Here is a 21,000-nt window from a genome sequence, read left to right as displayed (position 1 = left end):
ATGCTACCTGTATTTCTCTTTTGGCAGTTCCCGTGGAATCTAGGAATTCTTTCCCCAAAACTTTTTTTTTTTTTTTACAACTGTTCTCACGTCAAGCTGCAGCTTTGACATTAGGTCTTCCTAAAATCCTACATGAACATGGGAGCCTTTACCACACTTTTCCTTAAACTGTGGCATGAGGTCTCTGCCCATTCCAGAAGAATTTCTAGTTTCATTTCTTTGGGTAGAAATGATGTATGGTGGTTAAATGAAAACCTTAGAATTTTCCTATTCTTCTACCAAATAGAACTGACCTCAAGTGCTTTTAGCGTTTGGAGCATTTTCTAATAATATTCAAATTACTCCACCATGTATTCATAAATCTAATTCTTGCTTACCTTCCCAGAATTATTGTCCTCATAGTGGCTCAAAGATGTTTGGGTCAGCAGTGCCCCTCATTTCTTCTTATAGGAGGCCAAGATGGGTCGCCGAGCTCAACAGGAGTCAGCTCAAGCCGAGAATCACCTCAGTGGCAAGAATTCTTCGATTCTGACTGGAGAGGTGGGTGTTAAAAAATCTGAGAAAATGCTACAAGTTAGCGATTACCTAATGAGCAAAGATTTAGTATTCCATATTTCTTCTCTTTAATGTCAGCTCTTCTATCTTGATTTGGGAAGTCCCTTGGCATTTGTCATTTGAGTTAGAAATGAAAAAGAAACACTTTATCTTTGATGCTAGAATAGTTTCTGTGCATTCCTTTATATTCTCAACGAAGAACTTTGTAAAGTTAGCTGAACAAGGGACTGGGAAGTTTCAAAATGTAGTTGAAATCCAGGTTTTTATTTCTACTTAATGAAGGTCAGTGAGGCATGCTGGTGACATCAATTAGATTTCACAACTGGACGTTTCTTGGGGACCTGCACTTCCTACAGTGTCAGGGAGGAAGGGGATCAGTACTGGCCTTACTTTCCTCTGAGTAGCCCAGACTTAGGGGAATTTATCCGGCTTCTTTGTAGATGGTGGGTAATCCTGGTGAGCGATACTTTTAATGCCAGGGTACTATTTTCGGCAGTTTCACCTTCCTCTGTCTGTTTGAAAAAACTTTGCCCTTTTCAAGAGTCAGCTTCAGGGTAATCCCCTCTGTCAGCTCTTCTCCAGGTTGAGGTGGGGCTCCTTCCTCTCAGTTTCCATAGAACATCTCACATTATATGCTAATTTTCATTTTACGTGTCTGTCAGCCCCGCTAGACATTGAGTTCTCTGACAGCAGGAAACCTGGCTTCTCCGTTGTCTGGCTCGTGGGCCCATCGTAAGTTTAGAGAAGCCTAATGGGCAAGAAGGGTGCATGAGCACAGCATGCTGGGGACAGGACACAGATACACTTTACTTCCCTATCACATGTGTAGGAATATTCTTCATTTTTATGCGAAATAAGTTTTCCAGCATTTCTTCAAGTGCTCCATGTGGCCCTTTCGATTTATCTTGCATTTTTCTCATTTATTGTAGAAATGTGGGTACAGAATAATTTCTCTACTCTAGGATACCAACCGTGCCAGCACAGAAAAGCTGGCAGCTGACCCTTGGCCTCATTGCCTGAAAACAGTAAGGGTAATGTGAGTTGGGGGATTGTGGGAACTGGAGGCCAATGTCCCTTCTTAAGGGGTAACCATTACATAGCCAGAGCTGACTGATGCTGTGGGGAACACAGGCCCAGTATTGCCAGATCTTCTGACTTTGCAAGGGATGTTGGCAGTCTAAACTTTTATATGAAAGCAACCATTTTTAGAGGTTAGCCATTAATTATAAAAATTAAATTGCCTTATGGCCTAGATTAGGCCTGAAGGTTGTTAGTATGTGACTTTGGCCATTAGCACCCGCATTATAGTGCTTATTACATTGTATTCTAACAGTTTACATGTCTGGCTCCCTCATGAAATGTGAGCTTCTGGGAGGCAAGGGTTGTGTCTTACCATTGTACATCTTTGTTATCACAGTGTCTGTCACAGAACAGGAATGCATTTGACATTGCAAAGGAAGAGGGGATAAAGTGCATAGTGTGTGATGGGGAATTGTGAGAGGGATAACCAACTGCCCATGTAGGCCCGATGTCCGACTGCCCATTTAGGCCCACTGGGATCGGGCCTAAATGGGCAGTTGGACATCCCTCGAGGGGTCCCAGATTGGAGAGGGTACAGGCTAGGCTGAGGGACACCCCCCCTCCGTGCACGAATTCGTGCACCGGGCCTCTAGTGGTAGTATAATATAAAAAGACAGTGAAAGAAGACATACCAGCCCCAACCTGGATCTCAAGAAGCTTGAACTGCAGTAAAGTAAATCTTTAAAGAGAAAATGGGCAAACAGATGATTGGGTTAATGGAAATATATTCTTGGCCTCTGGCCACTTTAGACTGTAGTTCTAGGAGGATCCATTGTAATACCAGATGACTTATTCATTTATTCAACAAATATTTATTGAAGCTCTCTGTGTGCAAGCACCATTTTAGGGCTTGGCATATTTCAGTGAACAAAAGAGACAAGGTTCCCTGCCATAACAGAACTTATATTCTTGTGATGATTGGCAGTTAGGAAGGCCAACTACAAGTCTACATAATTGTGAAGGAGGTTACAGCCTGTAGTGGTTAGGTGAGCGAGCCTGTGATGGGCCAGGATGTCCTGGAATGACCTATGGCCTTGAAGCCCTATGTGGCCCCCATACCAAATGGGCTCCTCAGCTGGGGTCAGTAAGCACTGTTCATCTACTCCCCCCCCCACCCCCTTCCCCTTGGCTTCCAGCAAGAGTCAGTTCTGTAAGCACGTAACTCCAGAGTCACAGACTCTGATGAACCTTTTAGGGTTTCAGCCTTTCTGGAATACTTGCTTATTTCCTCAGAGACATTTCCTTTTTTTTTTTTTTTAAACTATGAGCGTTAGCATTTTTCTGGGAGAACATGATGAAAAGTCATTCTCTTCTTTATCTAATGGGTGTATCTGACAGTGAAATGCCTGTCAGAATTCCAGGATTCCTTCTCTCCCTGGGTTAATTGAGGTTCAAAGCAGTGTGGGCAGCCTCCCCCCCGGGGCCAGATGCTCACTGTGCTGTGTGGGACTTTTTGGCTGTTTCTTTCTAAAATTAGATTCTAAGACTTGTGTGTGTGCCCATTTACATTCCGAGTGTATTACTTGATATATTTATTTTTGTCCTCTCGCTGACTATATTCTATGATGAAGCTATTCATGAAACTAACTATGGTACCTGGGCTTGTCAGACATACTGGAGTTACTTTAGAGTTAAGTAGGAAATTAGTTCAAACAAGTTATCTTAAAGCGAGATGGCAGAGTTGGGAGCGCTGGCGAAGGAAGCAGAGAAGTGGTCCACTGGAAGAGAGAGAGCACCGGACTTGGCATCAGAAGACCAGGGCTTGTGACAGCTCTGTTAATTAATTGCCTGGATCTTGAACTAGTCCACTAATCTCTCTAATCCTCCATTTTATTATCTGTCAAATAGTGGTAACAATACTACCAGGTTGCTGTGGGGATTAAGTGAAATATGCATTTAAAAGCACTTTAATAACTGGAAAGCCTGGCACAAACGTTCATTCATGCAGTAAACTAGTGAATAAGTGAGTATTGGACAGTGCTCTGCTGTTTTTAGTAACGAAGGAGGATGTAAGCTTGGAAAAGCTCTTCAAGGCTGCTCCTCATGTCACCATAGGTTGACCAGTAGGGATCCCAAGCAGTTTTTGTGCTTTCTGGGTGCAGTGGACATTCCTTTTACGAGTGGATAACAGCACAGGTCTCGGGGTCATACAGGTGGGTCAGACCGGCCTGGGCTCAAATCCTGGCTCTGCCTCAGATTAGTTCTATGATTCTGACCGAGCAAGTTACTTAATCTCTTTAAGCCTCAGTTTTCTTGTTGGTAAAACAGGGATATTAATATTACATACTCTGTAAGGGTGGCTAGAGAGAAAAAATGAGGTCATAGATGTGAAGCCCTTAACATAGTCTGGCACATAAGTGCACAATATATTGCTAACCATTATTTTTCTAGACTTTTCTTCTTTTTAGTTTGCCTTATCCATCTCTATTAAGGTTGAAAACTGGTGGTTTTCAGGCTGAATTTTGCCTACAGTCATGTCTTGATTGATGTGGGCAGAGTTTAATTTTTTTTTCTTTTTACTTGGTTGTTATAATTTATAAATTAGGAAACTTCATGTGAAAATCTAAATTTTGGGCTTCTTTCTAAAATCAGAAGTGTTGGCACGGTGCGAGTGCTGGGCTAGCATTCCCACAAGGCTGGAGCTGGTAACAGTGCTCGCTTACACGCGACCTGCCCTCTCCATTTCGCCACTTGGCCACTTCTTACTGTAATACACCTGGTCAGGTTTACTCACATTTGGTCTGCCTGGCTTCTACTTCCATTTGAGTTTCAAACTCCTGCTTTTTTAGGGTGGATTGATTTTCAGGTATCCTTGTGTGTTAGTGTTGAATTTGGCTACATCCATCAGAAACTCAACCCCAGTGCTTGAATCAAACAGGCATGATTTTTCTCACAGCAAGAAGCCCAGAGGAGGGCAGGACAGGGCTGGTGCGGTCACTAGAGAATGTCCTGCAGGACCCTTGCCCCTCCTAGCTTCCAGCTCTGCCATCTGGAGATTATGACCTCTTCTCATGGTAGCAGAATGGCTGGTTGTTCCCCTGGGATCAGAGCTGCATTCTAAAGAGGAAGAGAAAGGATAGTTGAGGAGTTCAAGGTGCATGCCAACCAAGTGTGTCCCTCCTTTCTTTCTAGGAAAACAGTAGCCAGAGACCTCACCAAGTGGACTTATAGTTACATTTTATTGGTCAGAACTGGGTCTTACAATCACCTTATTTTGCACAGGAGTGTTCAACTGGGCATGTGGCCACACCCATACATTGGGTGTTTTTTGTTTTTTTTGTTAGAGAGGAGAGGAGAATAGAATGGCTGTTGGGTTGGCAATTTGCACTGACATGTTTTTTTGTTTTTTGTTTTTAAATAGAATTTATGCAAAGGTGTGTGTGTGTGGTTGTTTTTTAAGATTTTTTAAAATAGATTTTTAGAGGGAGAGGAAGGAAGAGAAAGAAAAAGAAACTTGGATGTGAGAGTGCAGGATCAATCAGCTGCCTCCCACATGCCCCCCATGAGGGATTGAACCTGCAACATGGGCATATGCCCTGACCTGGAGTTGAACTGGCAACTTCGGTGCACGGGACGACGCCCAACCAATTGAGTCACACTGGCCACGGCTTTTTTTATTTTTTATTTAATATGTTTTTATTGATTTCAGAGAGGAAGGGAGAGGGAGAGAGAGAGAGAAACATCTGTGATGAGAGAGAATCATTGATCGGCTGCCTCCCGCATGCCCTTTACTGGGGATCGAGCCCGAAACCCGGGAATGTGCCCTGGACTGGAATCAAACCCGGGACCCTTCAGTCTGCAGGCCGACACTCTATCCACTGAGCCAGACCCGCTAGGGCTGCTCCTCCTTCCTTCCTTCCTTCCTTCCTTCCTTCCTTCCTTCCTTCCTTCCTTCCTTCCTTCCTTCCTCCCTCCCTTCCTCCCTCCCTTCCTCCCTCCCTTCCTTCCTTCTTCCCTTCCTCCCTTCCTCCCTCCTTCCCTCCCTCCCTCCCTCCTCCCTCCCTCTCTTCCTCCCTTCCTCCTTCCTCCTTCTTCCTTCTTCTTCGCCATGGGTATGAAAGGGAAGAATTATTTTTTAGTAGTTAAAAAAACAACAACAAACCACCTTGCTCTCTAGTTTTTTTTTAAATTTAAATTTGTGTAGCGTTCCGTGAAAAATTATAAGCCCTGAAGTTTCAGGAAATCTTGATAAAATTTCCTGTCACTCTCTTCTAGTTATTTCTAACACCTGGAGGCTTTTCGCTTACACTGTGTTTTCCGGTGGTCTTAGGCTCTACAGCAGCGGTTCTCAGCCCACAGGTTGAGAACCGCTAGCAGGGTCGCCTAAGACCATCAGAAAACACAGATATTTACATTACGATTCATTAACAGTAGCAAAATTACAGTTATGAAGTAGCAACGAAAATAATTTTATGGTTGGGGGTCACCACAACATGAGGAACTGTATTAAAGGGTCACGGCATTAGGAAGGTTGAGAACCGCTGGGTTACAGGGTATGTATGGCTCAGTCCTTCCTCTCTCAAAGAAGAGGGAAGGTCTCTATTTGTTTGGTCATTTGGTAAAGTTCAAGGAACTTAACTATTTCATTGTGCTGATTGATCAGAACGATGAACTCTTCCGATAGTTTTACTCTTACTCGCTCAGAGTTGATTAGAATTGTGTCTACTTCTTTAAGGTTGTCCTGAAGATGAAATTAGGTAATGCACATAAAGTGCTTAGCATCATATCCAGCATACTGGAACCTCTTAAGAAATGGCAAATCCTAAAAAAGTTTATGACTGCACTCTTCTGGTGTTTGGCTTTTTTTGGCCACCTGTCACAAAATCAGGCATGGATCACTAGATGCATATTTCAGTTAGCAATTCCAGTTGGCATTACAATTACTGGGAATTGTACTGGAAGGTGGTTCCAGGATGGTTTTCACTTATCTACACATAACTTTCTCTGGGGAGACCAGCTCTGATAATTGAACCGGATTTGATTTCTCCGCTTGAACTTTCACCTCCTAGCAATTCAAATGATGCTGCTCTTATACAGCTGCTTCAAGAAAAGACCCAACACTTCTACCATAAAGTTACACTATCATACCTGGAGGTTGGAGAAAAGTAACCTTGGGCAAAACATCTCCAGGGCTGGCCTGTCTTTTAGGTGAGCACGTCTCTCTTGGGTCTAGATCTCTCTGTGGCTTAACTTTTATTTTGCAGATGGTCCTTGCAATAATAAAGCAATTTTAGCTGACATTGGAACAGTTGCTACCTCTCTGTTAATTACCTGTGGTATCCTAGTTAAGCTCCAGGGTAGCTCATGAAGTAAACACTATTATTATCTGATTTTAGCTATGAGACTTCGAGATGTTGGGTGACTTGTCCAGAGTCCTTCAGCTTATCCCTGACTCTAGTTTAGTTTCTCTGACTCCGGCTAGGTACTTACCCACCACCTAACCTCCTACCTCCTCGCTAGGTAGATACACAGACCTCCCAGTAGAGAAAGACTTTTGGAGAGAGTGGAGAGACTTTGGGTTATTCTCTCTCTTGGAATCCTTTTGGAGAGGGAGTAAGTTCTCACTTGATCACTCTTATTCATCCACTTGTCTAGAGAAGTGTTTGAGTCACAGCTGTTCCCTTTCTCTCCCCTGATCCCTCGGTGTTCCTCCAAGGACTCAGACTGAACGTTAGCCAGATTCTCTCGAAGGAATCTCAAAAATGCTGCTGGGCTCATGTTCCCAAATTAGGCCAATTTCCTCATCCCCCAGCAGCTTTACTCAGCTGGAGCTCCTTTGGCGCTTGGCATTACGTCTCTTGCCCTCCGCCCATTCCCTGACGGGTCTGCCAGCGCGGCAGTTATTTTCAGCCCAATAGGGTTATCTGCTGACCCTTTTTGGTGACATTTTTCTTCTTTCTCACAAAAATAACTTTCCTGATTGGTCACATTTTTCGGCCTTTTTCACAGTCCCTCTCCACTGGGCTGGATTAAATGATGCTTCTGATAACGTCGTCGAAGAGGGATGCAGGGAATTCGAAGTAGAGCTGTTCATGAGGAATGTGTTCTCCACACTTCATATTTATGTCATGCTTTGCGTGCTTCAGTTTTGAACTCTCCCTTGGGATGGACATATGCGCATCACTGACCCATCCCTGGGGCCCATCACTGTGTGGGAGGGAATGTCATCTTAGGGTAGAGCCTGCATTTAGAAATAGCATTTCAAGATTCTCCTTCAGCACTGGCTCCGGCTCTTTCATTCTCCCAGTACAACTCACTTCCCACAGCTTATGCCTCATTTTACTACCTGTAAAGCAGAGAATCGCTCTGGCTGGCTTCCTACAAGTCCCGGGTGAAAGGTGGTGCAGGAAGAGCGCTTTGAGTTCTCTTCCTCACCTTTTGGAGGGTTAAATGAGAAATGCATGTAAAGAGTTTAGCGCAGTGCACCGTTAAGTTAGCTATTGTTATTATTGACACAACCTGAGAAGTAGAATAGATGATCATTTTGTCTTTAATCCCAGTTCTGTCATTTACTAGGTATGTACCCTGGGAAAGTTATTTAACAACTCTAAGCCTGTTTCCTCATCTGTTGAATGGAGATGGTACTAGTAGCAATCTCATAGAGTTGTTGGAAGATAAATAATAATATACATATAAAGCTCTTAAGATAGTGCCCGTAACATGCTATTATTATTATTATTATTATCTGTGTCACATGAGAATTAGAAAGTATTATCAGTTTATCTTCAAACTAGTGGCCTGGTGCATGAAATTCATGCACATTAAAAGGGGAAAAATTAGAGGAAATACTTTAATATTGCTATTTGCCCTTTCTCTATAATAGAAGTGTCAGAGATGAAAGAAAATTAGTAAAATGTATATGAAAATCTTCCTCCTGTCAGAGTCTAGGGCACACCACAGGACCCAGAGTCAAGTCCTCGCCCACCCACGTGCACACTGAAATCACACAAGACCCAGACCTGGCCAGCGCCACCCCCATTGGGATAGATATAGACCTGGCCGGTCCCAACCTTGCCAAGCTCCGCCAGGTGGGAGGCGCGACCTCAGGTCCCATGGCCTGGCGCCGGGTCAGGGGGTGCAGCCTGAGGTCCCCCAGCCTGGCGCCAGGGTGGGGGGCGCAGCCTGAGGTTCCCCCGCCCAGCGCCAGGATGGGGGGCGTGGCCTGAGGTCCCCTGGACTGGTGCTGGGTTACGGGGGGGGCGTGGCCTGAAGTCCCCCCGGCCTGGCGCCAGGGCGGGGGGATGCGGCCTGAGGTCCCCTGTCAAGCCCCATGGGGGGGGCTGGCGCAGCCTCGGATTCCTGCTGATTGCATGTTAAGGCTCATTATGGGAACTTGGCCTCTGCTGTGGGTGCAGCCATCTTGTGTTACAGAAACCCCACCTCCGCTGTGGGCACAGCCATCTTGTGTTACGGAAACTTCCCCCCCTCCGCTGGGGCGCCGCCATCTTTGTGAAGGAGTGATGGTCAATTTGCATATTCCCTCTTCATTATATAGGATGCAATTCTATTCAAGATACAGAGAAATTCTTATTTCATGGAACCCTCTGGGTCTTAGGACAAAGAAACATTTGGATGAGGCATCCTTTAGGTGAGAATTTTTGTGCTGCTTGAGACCCATTTCATTTGTCTCCTCTAGTAGCATCCTCTACCTATGCCACTGACTAGTTATTTGCCAATACCTTCCCAGAGAACAATCCTTAATTGTTTACTTACATCATTTTGTTGTTCTGGGGGCATATGGGTAGAAATTGAGAAGGGTGGCAGTGACATTGGTGACGTCTGTGACCTTGGAGTAGAAAGTAACATCCATTTAGCCATTCATTCATTCACTTATGAAACTTGATTGAGAGCTTTCTATGTGCTAGGCATTGTGCTTGGGATCCCTATACTTCCAGGGAAGCAGTCAGAGAGGGGTCTGTGTGTGCCTTGCACAGTACCACATCACAGGCAGGTTCTCAGTAAATATTATGAAAGAATTCATTGGATACATTATGATGTGCATGCACTCATCACCAAATGTAAAAGGCCTCTCGACCTCCCTCCCAAATCTCTGTTTGCCTTTTCCTGTCCTATTGAGCCTTTTTCTGTTTCTTTTTTTCTCCCCTTTCTTTTTTTTTCTGTATCTCTTCCTGTTTTTTAATTCTTCACCAGTGATAACAAAGAACACAATCCCCCATACTTCTTTTCCCCCATCCTGTCATATATATTTTTATTGATATATTTATAAGTAGAATTTTACCCATTCATTTACTCATTTATTCTATATTCAGTATACACTTTCCAACATAAAAATGAATAATATAACTCTAGACACAAAATTTATAGTGCTTAATTAGTGTCAGAGTGGGAACACAGAAGGAGCAACAACCCTGTCTGGGACTTCAGGAAAGCTTCCTAAAGGAGGGGACCGCTGAGGTGGTTTGAAATGAGTGAGTAGTAATTTGCTAATGAGAGGGAAGAACAGAGGAAAAGCCTGTTTCAGGGCCTGCCATTGTACAGGGGCCTGGTGTTTGCAGGGCATGGTAAACAATTTCATGTATTGGAACATAGGCCTTGTCTTCCAGGTGGAGGAATTTGGGGTTACTTTGTATGTTGTAGAGAGCTCACAAATATTTTAAAGCAGAAATTACACTATTGACTTCGTTGTCTAAGAAGATAAATCTGACAGCTATGTGGAGGATGGTCTGGAGTGGGGAGAGTGTTCCCAAGGAGACCAGTGTGAGGTGGTTGGGGCAGTCCTTCTGAGAGATGATGGGGCATGAACTACAGGCATTACCAGATCGGTTTTACAGTTTTAGGTATCTATATACCACTTGTATTATTTATTAACATTTTTGTTTAACTCAACTCCCATTTTGTATTTAAGTACATTTATTTTTTGAAAAATTTTATCAATGAAATTACAATTAATGATAGTAATTTTTTTCCTAATACACACTAAAATACATGCATGGCTGTTTTCAAAAGGCTCATCCATGTACCACCTACAGTCATCTTGCTTGCACCAGTGGCATTTGTACCTGATTTGGGGAAACAATAAACTGAAGCCTGGCAGAGGGGTAAAGAGGAGAGGTCAGTGCCCAGAGCCATTTTTAAGGGGAGATGGATAGGAACAGATTTGCTGTTGGAAGTGAGAGGGAAGGAGAGTCTGGAGTTGACCACATTGTAGCTAAAAGGACAGAATAGGTAATGATGTTTTTGAGGATGAGAATTTAAGATCAGGAGTGGGGGAGTAAGAAGAGATAATTATTTAAATTTTGGGCATGTTGAATTTGAGTTACCTTTAGGGTTTTCAATGAGGTCTGTCAAGTAAACAGATTTGGTCTGGAGCTTGAGAGAGAAAGTCGAAAAACTAGTGAAAACAGATGTGGGAGTCAGCAGATATGCTGGGATGTCTAAGAAGAGCATATAGGAAGAACTTCCGATCTTTTGGGTGGTACACAGACACCTTCATGATCTTCAGGTGCAAATGTGTGAAGTTTTAAGCAGAGAAGAGATGTCACATTTGCATTTTAGAAAGAGCACTTCGGCAATAATTGGCCAAGGATGGGTCCAGGTTTTGTGAGTCCTGAAACTTACATAACTTAGAGGCCTTTTTTCAAGAAAAATAATTCAAAATTATGAAAGCAAATATTTATAAGGAGAAGAGAAATCACAGGTAAGTTACTAGAGGCTTGAATATTCAGATGCCTTTCTTTGGAGGTTGTGTTAGGCACTGTAGCAGAAATGCTTACATAGAAATGCCTTCTGATTGAGACCTAGCTTCCCCTGTAACATCCAGGGGCCCAGGCAGGTATGGAGTGTAGATTAGAGGAAGGCAAGACTAGCAGCAGGGAGATCAGGCAGGACCCAGATGAGAGAAGGCAGAACAGGAGCTTGTTAAGCCTTCATTTGCATTTGTGTGCGTTTTCCCCAACACCCCTCAGTAGGCTTGGTATTGACACAGTGGAGGCGTATGGTTGGCTTGATCCAGGTTTGGGGATTTCTCGAGCAAATGTGGTAAAAGGACACGGAAGTGAGGCATGACATGATGGACCTTGGAGCTGGGTTGATAGAGGAGGAAGTGAAACCAAAATGTAGTTCTCAGATAAGGAGGGAAGGAGGGGGCTAGATACTTCAGAGATAAAGCAATTCCAGGTTATAACAACTTTGAAAAAGTAGGTGTTCAAAGGGTTAGGAAACTCTGAGGCAAAGCATTAGATGACTTGTTCATGTGAACTTCGACTTCCAGTGATAGGATGATTGTGAATCAGGAATGCCCCAGTTTTTTGATCAATCTGTACTCAGGTAATTGTTAGTGACCAGAAGGGAGGTGATGTAGCTGAACAGTTTAAGTTTCAAAGGAAGTGTTCTGTAATAATGTGGAAGAGTAATGGTGTAGAGCAGCTGTTGCCAACCTTTCGGATCTCACGGACCACCAGTGATCTGTGGGCCCCGGTTGGGGACCGCTGGTGTAGAGGAACTTTGAGAGATGAGGCAGGAATGTTATCTTGGGACTCTGGTTTTTATTATATTGATATTGATATTGATATTGATATTTGTATATAATTGATCTCAGGGAGAGAGAGGGAGAGAGAGACAGAAACATCGATGAGAGAGAATCATCGATCGGCTGCCACATTGCGGATCAAGCCCACAACCCGGGCACGTGCCATGATTGGGAATTGAACCTCAACTTCCTGGTTCATACGTCGTCGCTCAACCACTGGCCCATGCCAGCTGGGCAGGACTCTGGTTTTAAAAAATAAGAAGGCTGTATTTGAGAGAACTTCAAGAGAAATGAAGTTCACAGGGGAAAGCCAGCCAGGTTTTAGGAGAGGCAAGGAGACGGCAAGAGTGCCGTGTGAATAGAGAATATCTGATCTGCTTAGCCTCATTGAAATCATTAGCTAGGCTAGATTTCTTCTCATTATGTAGCATGTCAATAATTACTGAGAAGGAGCAGAATGATAGTAAAATATTCTTTTAATACAGGAAAAGGGTACTAACTAATGTTAAATGTCATTGGTGATAGACTGAAACATTTCTGGTCACATGCCTTTACCCACCATAATAGAGAATTATGTCACCATGTTTAGCTGATTGCTTTTATATTCCATTTTAATTCCTTTATTGGCTTTTTAGGTATAGCTCTCTTTACTGTTGTTTTTTTTAGTGGTCACTGTAGGTATTGGAATATGCACTCTTATCACTGGCTACATAGCGTTAATATTATACCACTTCACATGAAATGTGAGATCCTTAATAAAAAAAAAAAAAGAATAATGAAATGTGAGATCCTTGCAGCAGTATAAGTCCCACTTGTCCCTTCTCATCCTTTGTGCCAGTGATGTCATACACTTTAAAAGTAATGTTATAAACCCACAATACCACTTGTCATTTAGAGGAATTAAAAAAGAGATAGTCTTGTATATTCACTCACATGTCTACCATTTCTATTGTTGTTCATTTTATCCTGTAGATCTAGGATGAAGTACTGATCCATGCAGATGCTGTGCTGAGCACTCTGAAAAATTCATCTAGAAAGGCCTCTTAAGAGTTGGAGAGGTTGGCAGTGTCCTTTGCATGGGCAGGAAGTCTTCCTGTATAGCCTCAACTGTGTAGCAAAATTTACAGATTAAGTTACTATACCCACGCCATGCCTTTCGTGTCAGGCCATTGTCACCGGGAGCAATAGAATAGCCTTTAGCCTTTCTTGTTAGAGAGAGAATAGGAAGAGAGTCTGAGAAATCAACCTTGGGCTTGGACTGATAAGAGCATAGCATGTTTTAACACTGGTCTATGAGTAAGTTTTTACCAAAATGAGAAAACCAAGAACAACGTAGTAAGTTTTTTATTAACAAAATTTATTCAATTTAAAGAATAATTCTCAGCCTGGCCAGTATGGCTCAGTTTGTTGGGAGTCATCCCATGCACCGAAGGGTTGCCAGTTCTATTCTGGGCATATGCCCAGATTGCAGGCTCAATCCCCAGTAGGGGGCGTGCAGGTGGCAGCCGATCAATGTTTCCCTCTCACATTAATGTTTCTCTCTCTTCCCTCTCCCTTCTCTCTCTGAAAATAAATAATAAATAAAGGATCATTCTTTTTTTTCTTCTTCTTCTAATTATAACCACAACAAATGGGTACAGAGAATGCCCTGTGCAAAACAACACAATAAAGGTTCAAGATCAAGGTGTTCCTTCAGGCAAGGCTGTAGATTTCAGCCTCTGGTATTTGGAATTTATGCTGCAGTCCTTATTTTTGGATAAACCACTGGGTATGTGGCACAGTCCATGCTTTTAACCAGATTGGAACAGAAGAATGGCACTTGGCTCAGGTAGAAACAGATGAAGTGTTCGATTTCATGTGTCATGTAACTATCCAGGTTTCTCCCCACGATGTAGTCAGTGCCAGGTGGGGTTGTACTTCTTGTCAGAACCCTTCTCAATATGGGCCACAATGTTCTTCTCTATGTTACAGTTCTAGTAACGCTTGAGTAACACATTCTACCTAGTCTTGTTGCATCTCCTCCGACATATTGGCATTTTTGCTCACCACCTTTGCACACATGGTTACAGTGGAGCAGGGGCTGGCCGACCTCAGCCATCTCCTAGGGGAGGGTCTGGTGAGCCCTATACTCCTAGGGGAGGCGCCATTGCTCCCTAAAGGATCACTCTCTCTTTTTTTAAATTTTATTTTATTGTTTAAAGTATTACAAATAGTAGTACATATGTCTCCTTTTTTTTCCCCATTGACCTTCCCCCGGCCTCCCCTACCCCCCGGCACATGCCCTCACCCCACCCGCCCAGTGTCTTGTGTCCATTGGTTATGCTTATATACATGCATACAAGTCCTTCGGTTGATCTCTTACCTCTCCCTGCCACCCCCCGTCCCCAGCCTTCCTGCTGTAATGTGACAGTCTGTTCAATGCTTCTCTGCCTCTGTATCTATCTTTTTGTTCACCAGGTTATAATGTTCTTTATTATCCATAAATGAATGAGGTCATGTGGTATTTTTCTTTCACTGCCTGGCTTATTTACTTAGGATAATGCTCTCCAGTTCCATCCATGCTGTTGCAAATGGTAAAAGTTCCTTCTTTTTTATAGCATCGTAGTATTCCATTGTGTAGATGTACCATAGTTTTCTAATCCACTCATCTGCTGATGGGCATTTAGGCTGTTTCCAAATCTTAGCTATTGTAAATTGTGCTGCTATGAACATAGAGGTGCATATATCCTTTCTGATTGGTGTTTCTGTTTTCTTAGGATATATTCCTAGAAGTGGTATTACTGGGTCAAATGACAGTTCCATTTTTAAATTTTTGAGGAAATTCCATACTGTTTTCCACAATGGCTGCATCAGTCTGCATTCCCACCAACAGTGAAGGAGGGTTCCCTTTTCTCTGCATCCTCTCCAGCACTTGTCATTTGTTGATTTGTTAATGATAGCCATTCTGACAGGTGTGAGATGGTACCTCATTGTTGTTTTGATTTGCATCTCTCAGATGATTAGTGACTTTGAGCATGTTTTCATATGTCTCTTGGCTTTCTGAATGTCCTCTTTCGAAAAGTGGCTATTTAGATCCTTTGCCCATTTTTTGATTGGATTGTTTATCTTCCTTTTGTTAAGTTGTATGAGTTCCATGTAATTGTTGGAGATTAAACCCTTATCAGTGATAACATTGGCAAATATGTTCTCCCATGCAGTGGGCTTTCTTGTTGTTTTGTTGATGGTTTCTCTTGCTGTGCAGAAGCTTTGTATTTTGATGTAGTCCCATTTGTTTATTTTCTCCTTAGTCTCTCTTGCTCTAGGATCTGTGTCTGTAAAGATATTGCTACAACATATGTCTGCAATTTTGCTGCCTATGGAGTCTTGTAGGATTTTTATGGTTTCCCGTATTACATTTAAGTCCTTTAGCCATTTTGAGTTTGTTTTTGTGTATGGTGTAAGTTGGTGGTCTAGTTTCACTTTTTTGCATGTATCTGACCAAATTTCCTAGCACCATTTATTGAAGAGACTGTCTTGACTCCACTGTATGCTCTTGCCTCCTTTGTCAAATAATAATTGAGTATAATGGCTTGGGTCAATTTCTGGGTTCTCTACTGTTCCATTGGTCTATGTCTGTTCTTGTGCCAGTACCAGGCAGTTTTGAGAACCGTGGCTTGGTAATATAGCTTGATGTCTGGTATTGTGATCCCTCCAACTTCGTTCTTCTTTCTCAAGATAGCTGTGGCTATTCGGGGTCTTTTTTTATTCCAGATGAATTTTTGGAGAGTTTGTTCTAGATCTTTGAAATATGCTGTTGGTATTTTAATAGGTATTGCATTGCATCTATAGATTGCTTTAGGTAGTATGGACATTTTAATGATATTGATTCTACCAATCCATGAACATGGTATGTTCTTCCATTTGTTTATGTCTTCCTCTATCTCTTTTTTTCAATGTCCTGTAGTTTTCTGAGTACAGGTCTTTCACATCCTTAGTTAAGTTTATTCCTAGGTATCTTAATTTTTTTGGTGCAATGGTAAATGGGATTGGTTTTTTTATTTCTCTTTCTGTGAGTTCATGATTGGTGTATAAAAACGCCATAGATTTCTGGGTGTTAATTTTGTATACTGCCACATTGCCAAATTCATTTATTAGGTTTAGTAGTTTTTTGATGGAGTCTTTGGGATTTTCTGTTTATAGTATCATGTCATCTGCGAATAAGGACAGTTTTACTTCTTTTCCGATTTGGATGCCTTTTATTTCTTCTTCTTGTCTGATCGCTATGGCTAGTACTTCTAGTACTATGTCGAACAGGAGTGGTGAAAGTGGGCATCCTTCTCTTGTTCCTGTTCTTAGGGGAAATTAGTTTTTGCCAATTGAGTATGATGTTGGCTGTAGGTTTGTCATATAGGGCTTTTATTATGTTGAGGTATGATCCCTCTATTCCCACTTTGCTGAGAGTTTTTATCAAGAAAGGGTGTTGGGATCTCGGTCGTGGTGTGGCCTCCCGCCGTCTCCTCTGCAAATGGGCTCCCTGGCCTAGCGCCCCCGTTCCCGCCACCGTGATTGTGCGCCGAGGTCCGCGAAGGGTCACCGCCGAGGTTTCCACCAGTCCACAAGCAAGAGCATGGCAGCCATCCCCTTCAGCGGCTCACTCGTGGCCACCCACGACTACTACCGGCGCTGCCTGGGTTCCACTTCCAGTAACAGCTCCTGTGGAAGTGCCGAGTGCCCTGGGGAAGCCACCCCCCATCCCCCGGGTCTCCCCAAAGCCGACCCGGGTCACTGGTGGGCAAGCTTCTTTTTTGGGAAGTCCACTCTCCCATTCATGGCCACAGTGTTGGAGTCCCCAGAGCACTCGGAATCTCCCCAGGCCACCAGCAGCGTGATCACCTGTGACCTGGCTCGGGAAGCCACAAGGAAGCAGCCTGGCAGCCAGCCTGGCAAAGCCAACGCTGGGCCCCCATCCTGAGTGGCCGCCACCAGACTTCCAGAGGTGCTAGGCTCTTTGAGCCCTCCCCACCCCCCATCCCCTTCCCTCTCTTTACCCCACCTCTTGTAGAGTAGGCCAGCTGCAACAAGCAGACGCAGTTGGGTTCTTTTATAGCAAAACAGCAAAACACCAAAAAGGAAGTTGAGATAGCCCCACTTTTTACTACCCAAGCCACACGCAAGCCTGCCTAACACCCCATAACCATGTGCCTTGCACCAAGTGGAAAATAAATGAGAAGCAGCCCACAAAAAAAAAAAAAAGAGAAAAAGAAAAAGAAAGGGTGTTGGATTTTGTCAAATGCTTTTTCTGCATCAATTGATATGATTATGTGATTTTTGTCTCTCAGTTTGTTTTTGTGATGTATCACATTTATTGATTTGTGGATATTGTACCATCCTTTCATCCCCAGAATAAATCCCACTTGGTCATGATGTATGATCTTTCTAATGTATTGTTGAATCCAATTTGCTAGAATTTTGTTGAGGATTTTAGAACCTATGTTCATCAGGATATTGGCCTGTACTTCTCTTTTTTTTGTGGTGTCTTTATCTGGTTTTGGGATTAGGGTAATGCTGGCTTCATATTCCTCTTGAATTTTTTGGAATAGTCTGAGGAGGATAGGTTTCAGTTCTTTGAATGCTTGGTAGAACTCCCATGTAAAGCTGTCCAGACCAGGGCTTTTGTTTGCTGGAATATTTTTGATCGCTGTTTCAATTTCTTTGGTAGTTATCGGCCTATTCAGGTTTTTTGATTCTTCTTGGTTGAGTTTTGGAAGCTTGTATTTTTCTAGGAATATGTCCATTTCATCTAGGTTCGTGGTCGGCAAACTGCGGCTCGCGAGCCACATGTGGCTCTTTGGCCCCTTGAGTGTGGCTCTTCCACAAAATACCATGGCCTGGGCGAGTCTATTTTGAAGAAGTGGCATTAGAAGAAGTTTAAGTTTAATAAATTTGGCTCTCAAAAGAAATTTCTGTCATTGTACTGTTGATATTTGGCTCTGTTGACTAATGAGTTTGCCGACCACTGATCTAGGTTGCCCGTTTTGTTGGAATAGAGTTGTTCATAGTGTTTTTTCATAATCGTTTGTATTTCTGTGGGATCGATTGTTATTTCACCTCTTTCATTGCTGATTTTGTTTATTTGGGTCCTCTCTCTTTGCTTCTTGGTGAGCCTGGCTAGAGGTTCATCAATCTTGTTTATTCTTTCAAAGAGCCAGCTCTTGGTTTTGTTGATCTTTTATATTATTTTTTTGGTCTCTTTGTCATTTATCTCTGCTCTGATCTTTATTATATCCTTCCTTCTGCTTACGCTGGGCTTTTCTTGTTGCTCTCTTTCTAACTCTTTGAGTTGTAGGGTTAGGTAATTTATTACCATTGTTTCTTGTTTTTTTGCGGTAGGCTTGTAGAGCTATGACCTTCCCTCTCAAGACTGCTTTCACTGTGTCCCATAGATTTTGGATTGTTGTGTTTTCATTGTCGTTTGCTGCCATGATGCTTTTTATTTCTTCTTTGATCTCTCTGGTAACCCAGTCATTGTTCAATAGCATGCTATTTAGCCTCCAGGTGTTTTTTTTTTAATTGTTTTTATTGTAGTTGATTTCTAGTTTTATGCCATTGTGATCTGAGAAGATGCTTGATATGATTTCTATCTTCTTGAATTTGAAGAGACTTTGCCTGTGTTCCAACATATGGTCTATCTTTGAAAATGACTCATGTGCACTTGAGAAGAATGCATATTCTGTGGCTTTGGGGCGAAATGTTCTGAAGATGTCAATTAATTCCATCTGATCTAGTGTGTCATTTAGGATTGATATTTCTTTGCTGATTTTTTGTTTAGAGGATTTGTCCAGTGGTGTTAGTGGGGTATTAAAGTCCCCTACTATGACTGTATTGCTGTCAATCTCTCCTTTGATATCCTCTAGAAGTTTTTTTTATGTATTTGGGTGCTCCTGTATTGGGTTAGTATATGTTTACCAGAGTTATATCTTCTTGTTGGATTGCTCCCTTTTGTGTTATTAAGTGGCCTTCCTTATCTCTTTCTGTCCTTCACTTTGAGATCTAATTTGTCAGATATAAGTATTGCTACCCCACCTTTTTTTTCATTTCCATTCGCCTGAAATACCTTTTCCATCCCTTCACCATCAGTCTGTGTGAGTCCTTTGTTCTGAGGTGGGTTTCCTGTAGACAGTAGATATAATGGTCATGTTTTCTTATCCACTCAGCTACCCTATGTCTTTTGATTGGGGCATTTAATCCATTTACATTTAAAGTTATTATTGATAGGTACTTGTTTGTCGCCATTTTTATTCTTTTTTTTTTTTTTATTCTTTATGCCTGTGTTCCTTCTTCCCTTCCTATTTCTTCTTTTTACAGCAGACCCTTTAGCATTTCTTGCATTGCTGGTTTGGTGGTGATAAACTCCCTTAGTCCTTTTTTTTGTCTGTGAAGCTCCTGATTTCACCCTCAATTTTGATTGATAGCCTTGCTGGGTACAGTATTCTTGGATTCAGACCCATTCTTTGCATGACTTTGTATATTTCATTCCATTCCCTTCTGGCCTGATGTGTTTCTGTTGAGAAATCAGTCACTAGTCTGATGGGGGATCCTTTGTAGGTAACTTTCTATCTCTCTCTGGCCGCTTTCAATATTCTTACTTTGTTGTTGGTGTTTGCCAATTTAATTATAATGTGCCTTCATGTCGGTCTTTTGGGGTTCATTTTGTTTGGGACTCTGTGAGCTTCTTGGACTTGTGTGGGGTTTTTCTTCCCTATATCAGGGAAGTTTTCTGTCATTATTTCTTCAAACAGGTTTCTGTTCCTTGCTCAGTTTCCTCTTCTTCTGGCACCCCTATTATGCGGATGTTCTTTTGTTTTGTGGTGTCCCAAAGTTCCCTTAGGTTCTCCTCTTGTTTTTTAAGATTTTTTTTTCCTAGATGCTGCTCTGCTTGGGTATTTTTTTCTGCCTTGTCTTCTAGCTCACTGATGCGGTCCTCCGCTTCTTCTCATCTACTGTTGATGCTTTCTATTGAGTTCTTTATTGCAGTGATGTCATTTTTCATTTCTTCTTGGTTCTTCATTTCCTCTTGATTCTTACACATATTGTTGAATTTATCTTTCAACCTTTTCAGTGATCTTATGACCATTTCTCTGAATTCTTTCTCTGACATATTGCTTGCCTCCATTTCATTTACTTCCTTTTCTGGTGATGCCTCCTTTTTCATATGCGGGCTGTTTCTTTGTCTCCCCATGCTCTCTCCTCTCCAGGTGTCTGGTTATGTAGCTCTCTCTCTCCTGCATTGACTTAAAGGCACAAAATATAATTCAACAAGGCACAACGCACAAAGCACTCAACACAAATGTATTCACGAAACTAATAACCCCAAATAAAGATGACCACCAGAGAAAAGAGAATTAGGGGATAAAAATTTAAAAAATAAAAGAGTGCAAAAATGATATTGAGAAAAGGAAAAAAGTAAGAGAGAAAAGAAAGAGAATAAAAAAGAAGGGGGAAAATACTATTTATATGGGGAGAAAACTCCAATAGAACAACTAATCCAAAAAAATGCAAACAACTAACACCCAGATATGAATGCATACTATAAACAACAACTAATAAAAAGCGAGGAGAGGAAAAACAGAAGCCAAAAAAAAGAGAGAAACAATCACACAAACAAACCAACCAATCTAATCAACAAACTAACAACAACAATAGGACAGAGAGAAAGAAGGGCAAAACAAAACAAAATAAAACAAAAAACACAAATAAAAAAAAACAACGAAAAAGGTAAGAGAGAAAAAAATTGGATTGTGAAGAAATAGAAGAGAGAAGTGTGTATGGACTTGGAGCAGTGGATTGGAAATTAGATATATAAGTAGGATGAATTTTTAACGGGGTGTAAAAAGAAG

The 21,000-nt window shown here is 42.2% G+C and overlaps 2 protein-coding genes and 1 pseudogene across 2 annotated transcripts in view; 2 read left to right on the top strand and 1 right to left on the bottom strand.

Annotated features, from left to right (window-relative positions):
- The window catches only part of IFT43 (intraflagellar transport 43), an 89,649-nt gene that overhangs the window by 12,294 nt on the left and 56,355 nt on the right, over positions 1 to 21,000 (top strand). Inside the window, exon 3 of the mRNA XM_008138808.3 lies at positions 451 to 540. Coding sequence (XP_008137030.2) covers positions 451 to 540 — 90 coding nt within the window. The remainder of the gene's footprint in view (positions 1 to 450; positions 541 to 21,000) is intronic.
- Positions 13,915 to 14,185, bottom strand: LOC103283552 (dynein light chain 1, cytoplasmic-like; annotated as a pseudogene).
- Positions 16,597 to 17,121, top strand: LOC114226813 (pancreatic progenitor cell differentiation and proliferation factor). The gene has a single exon (XM_028127392.2). It carries the CDS (start codon positions 16,731 to 16,733, stop codon positions 17,073 to 17,075), a length of 345 nt encoding a protein of 114 aa, XP_027983193.2. The 5' UTR covers positions 16,597 to 16,730; the 3' UTR covers positions 17,076 to 17,121.

The sequence above is a fragment of the Eptesicus fuscus genome, chromosome 5 (assembly GCF_027574615.1).
Source record: "Eptesicus fuscus isolate TK198812 chromosome 5, DD_ASM_mEF_20220401, whole genome shotgun sequence".
NCBI classification, from domain to species: domain Eukaryota; kingdom Metazoa; phylum Chordata; class Mammalia; order Chiroptera; family Vespertilionidae; genus Eptesicus; species Eptesicus fuscus.
This window is presented reverse-complemented; position numbering and strand designations above follow the sequence as displayed.

Coding starts and splice junctions, on each gene's coding strand:
- LOC114226813 (XM_028127392.2), top strand. CDS start 16,731: ATGGCAGCCATCCCCTTCAGCGGCTCACTCGTGGCCACCCACGACTAC.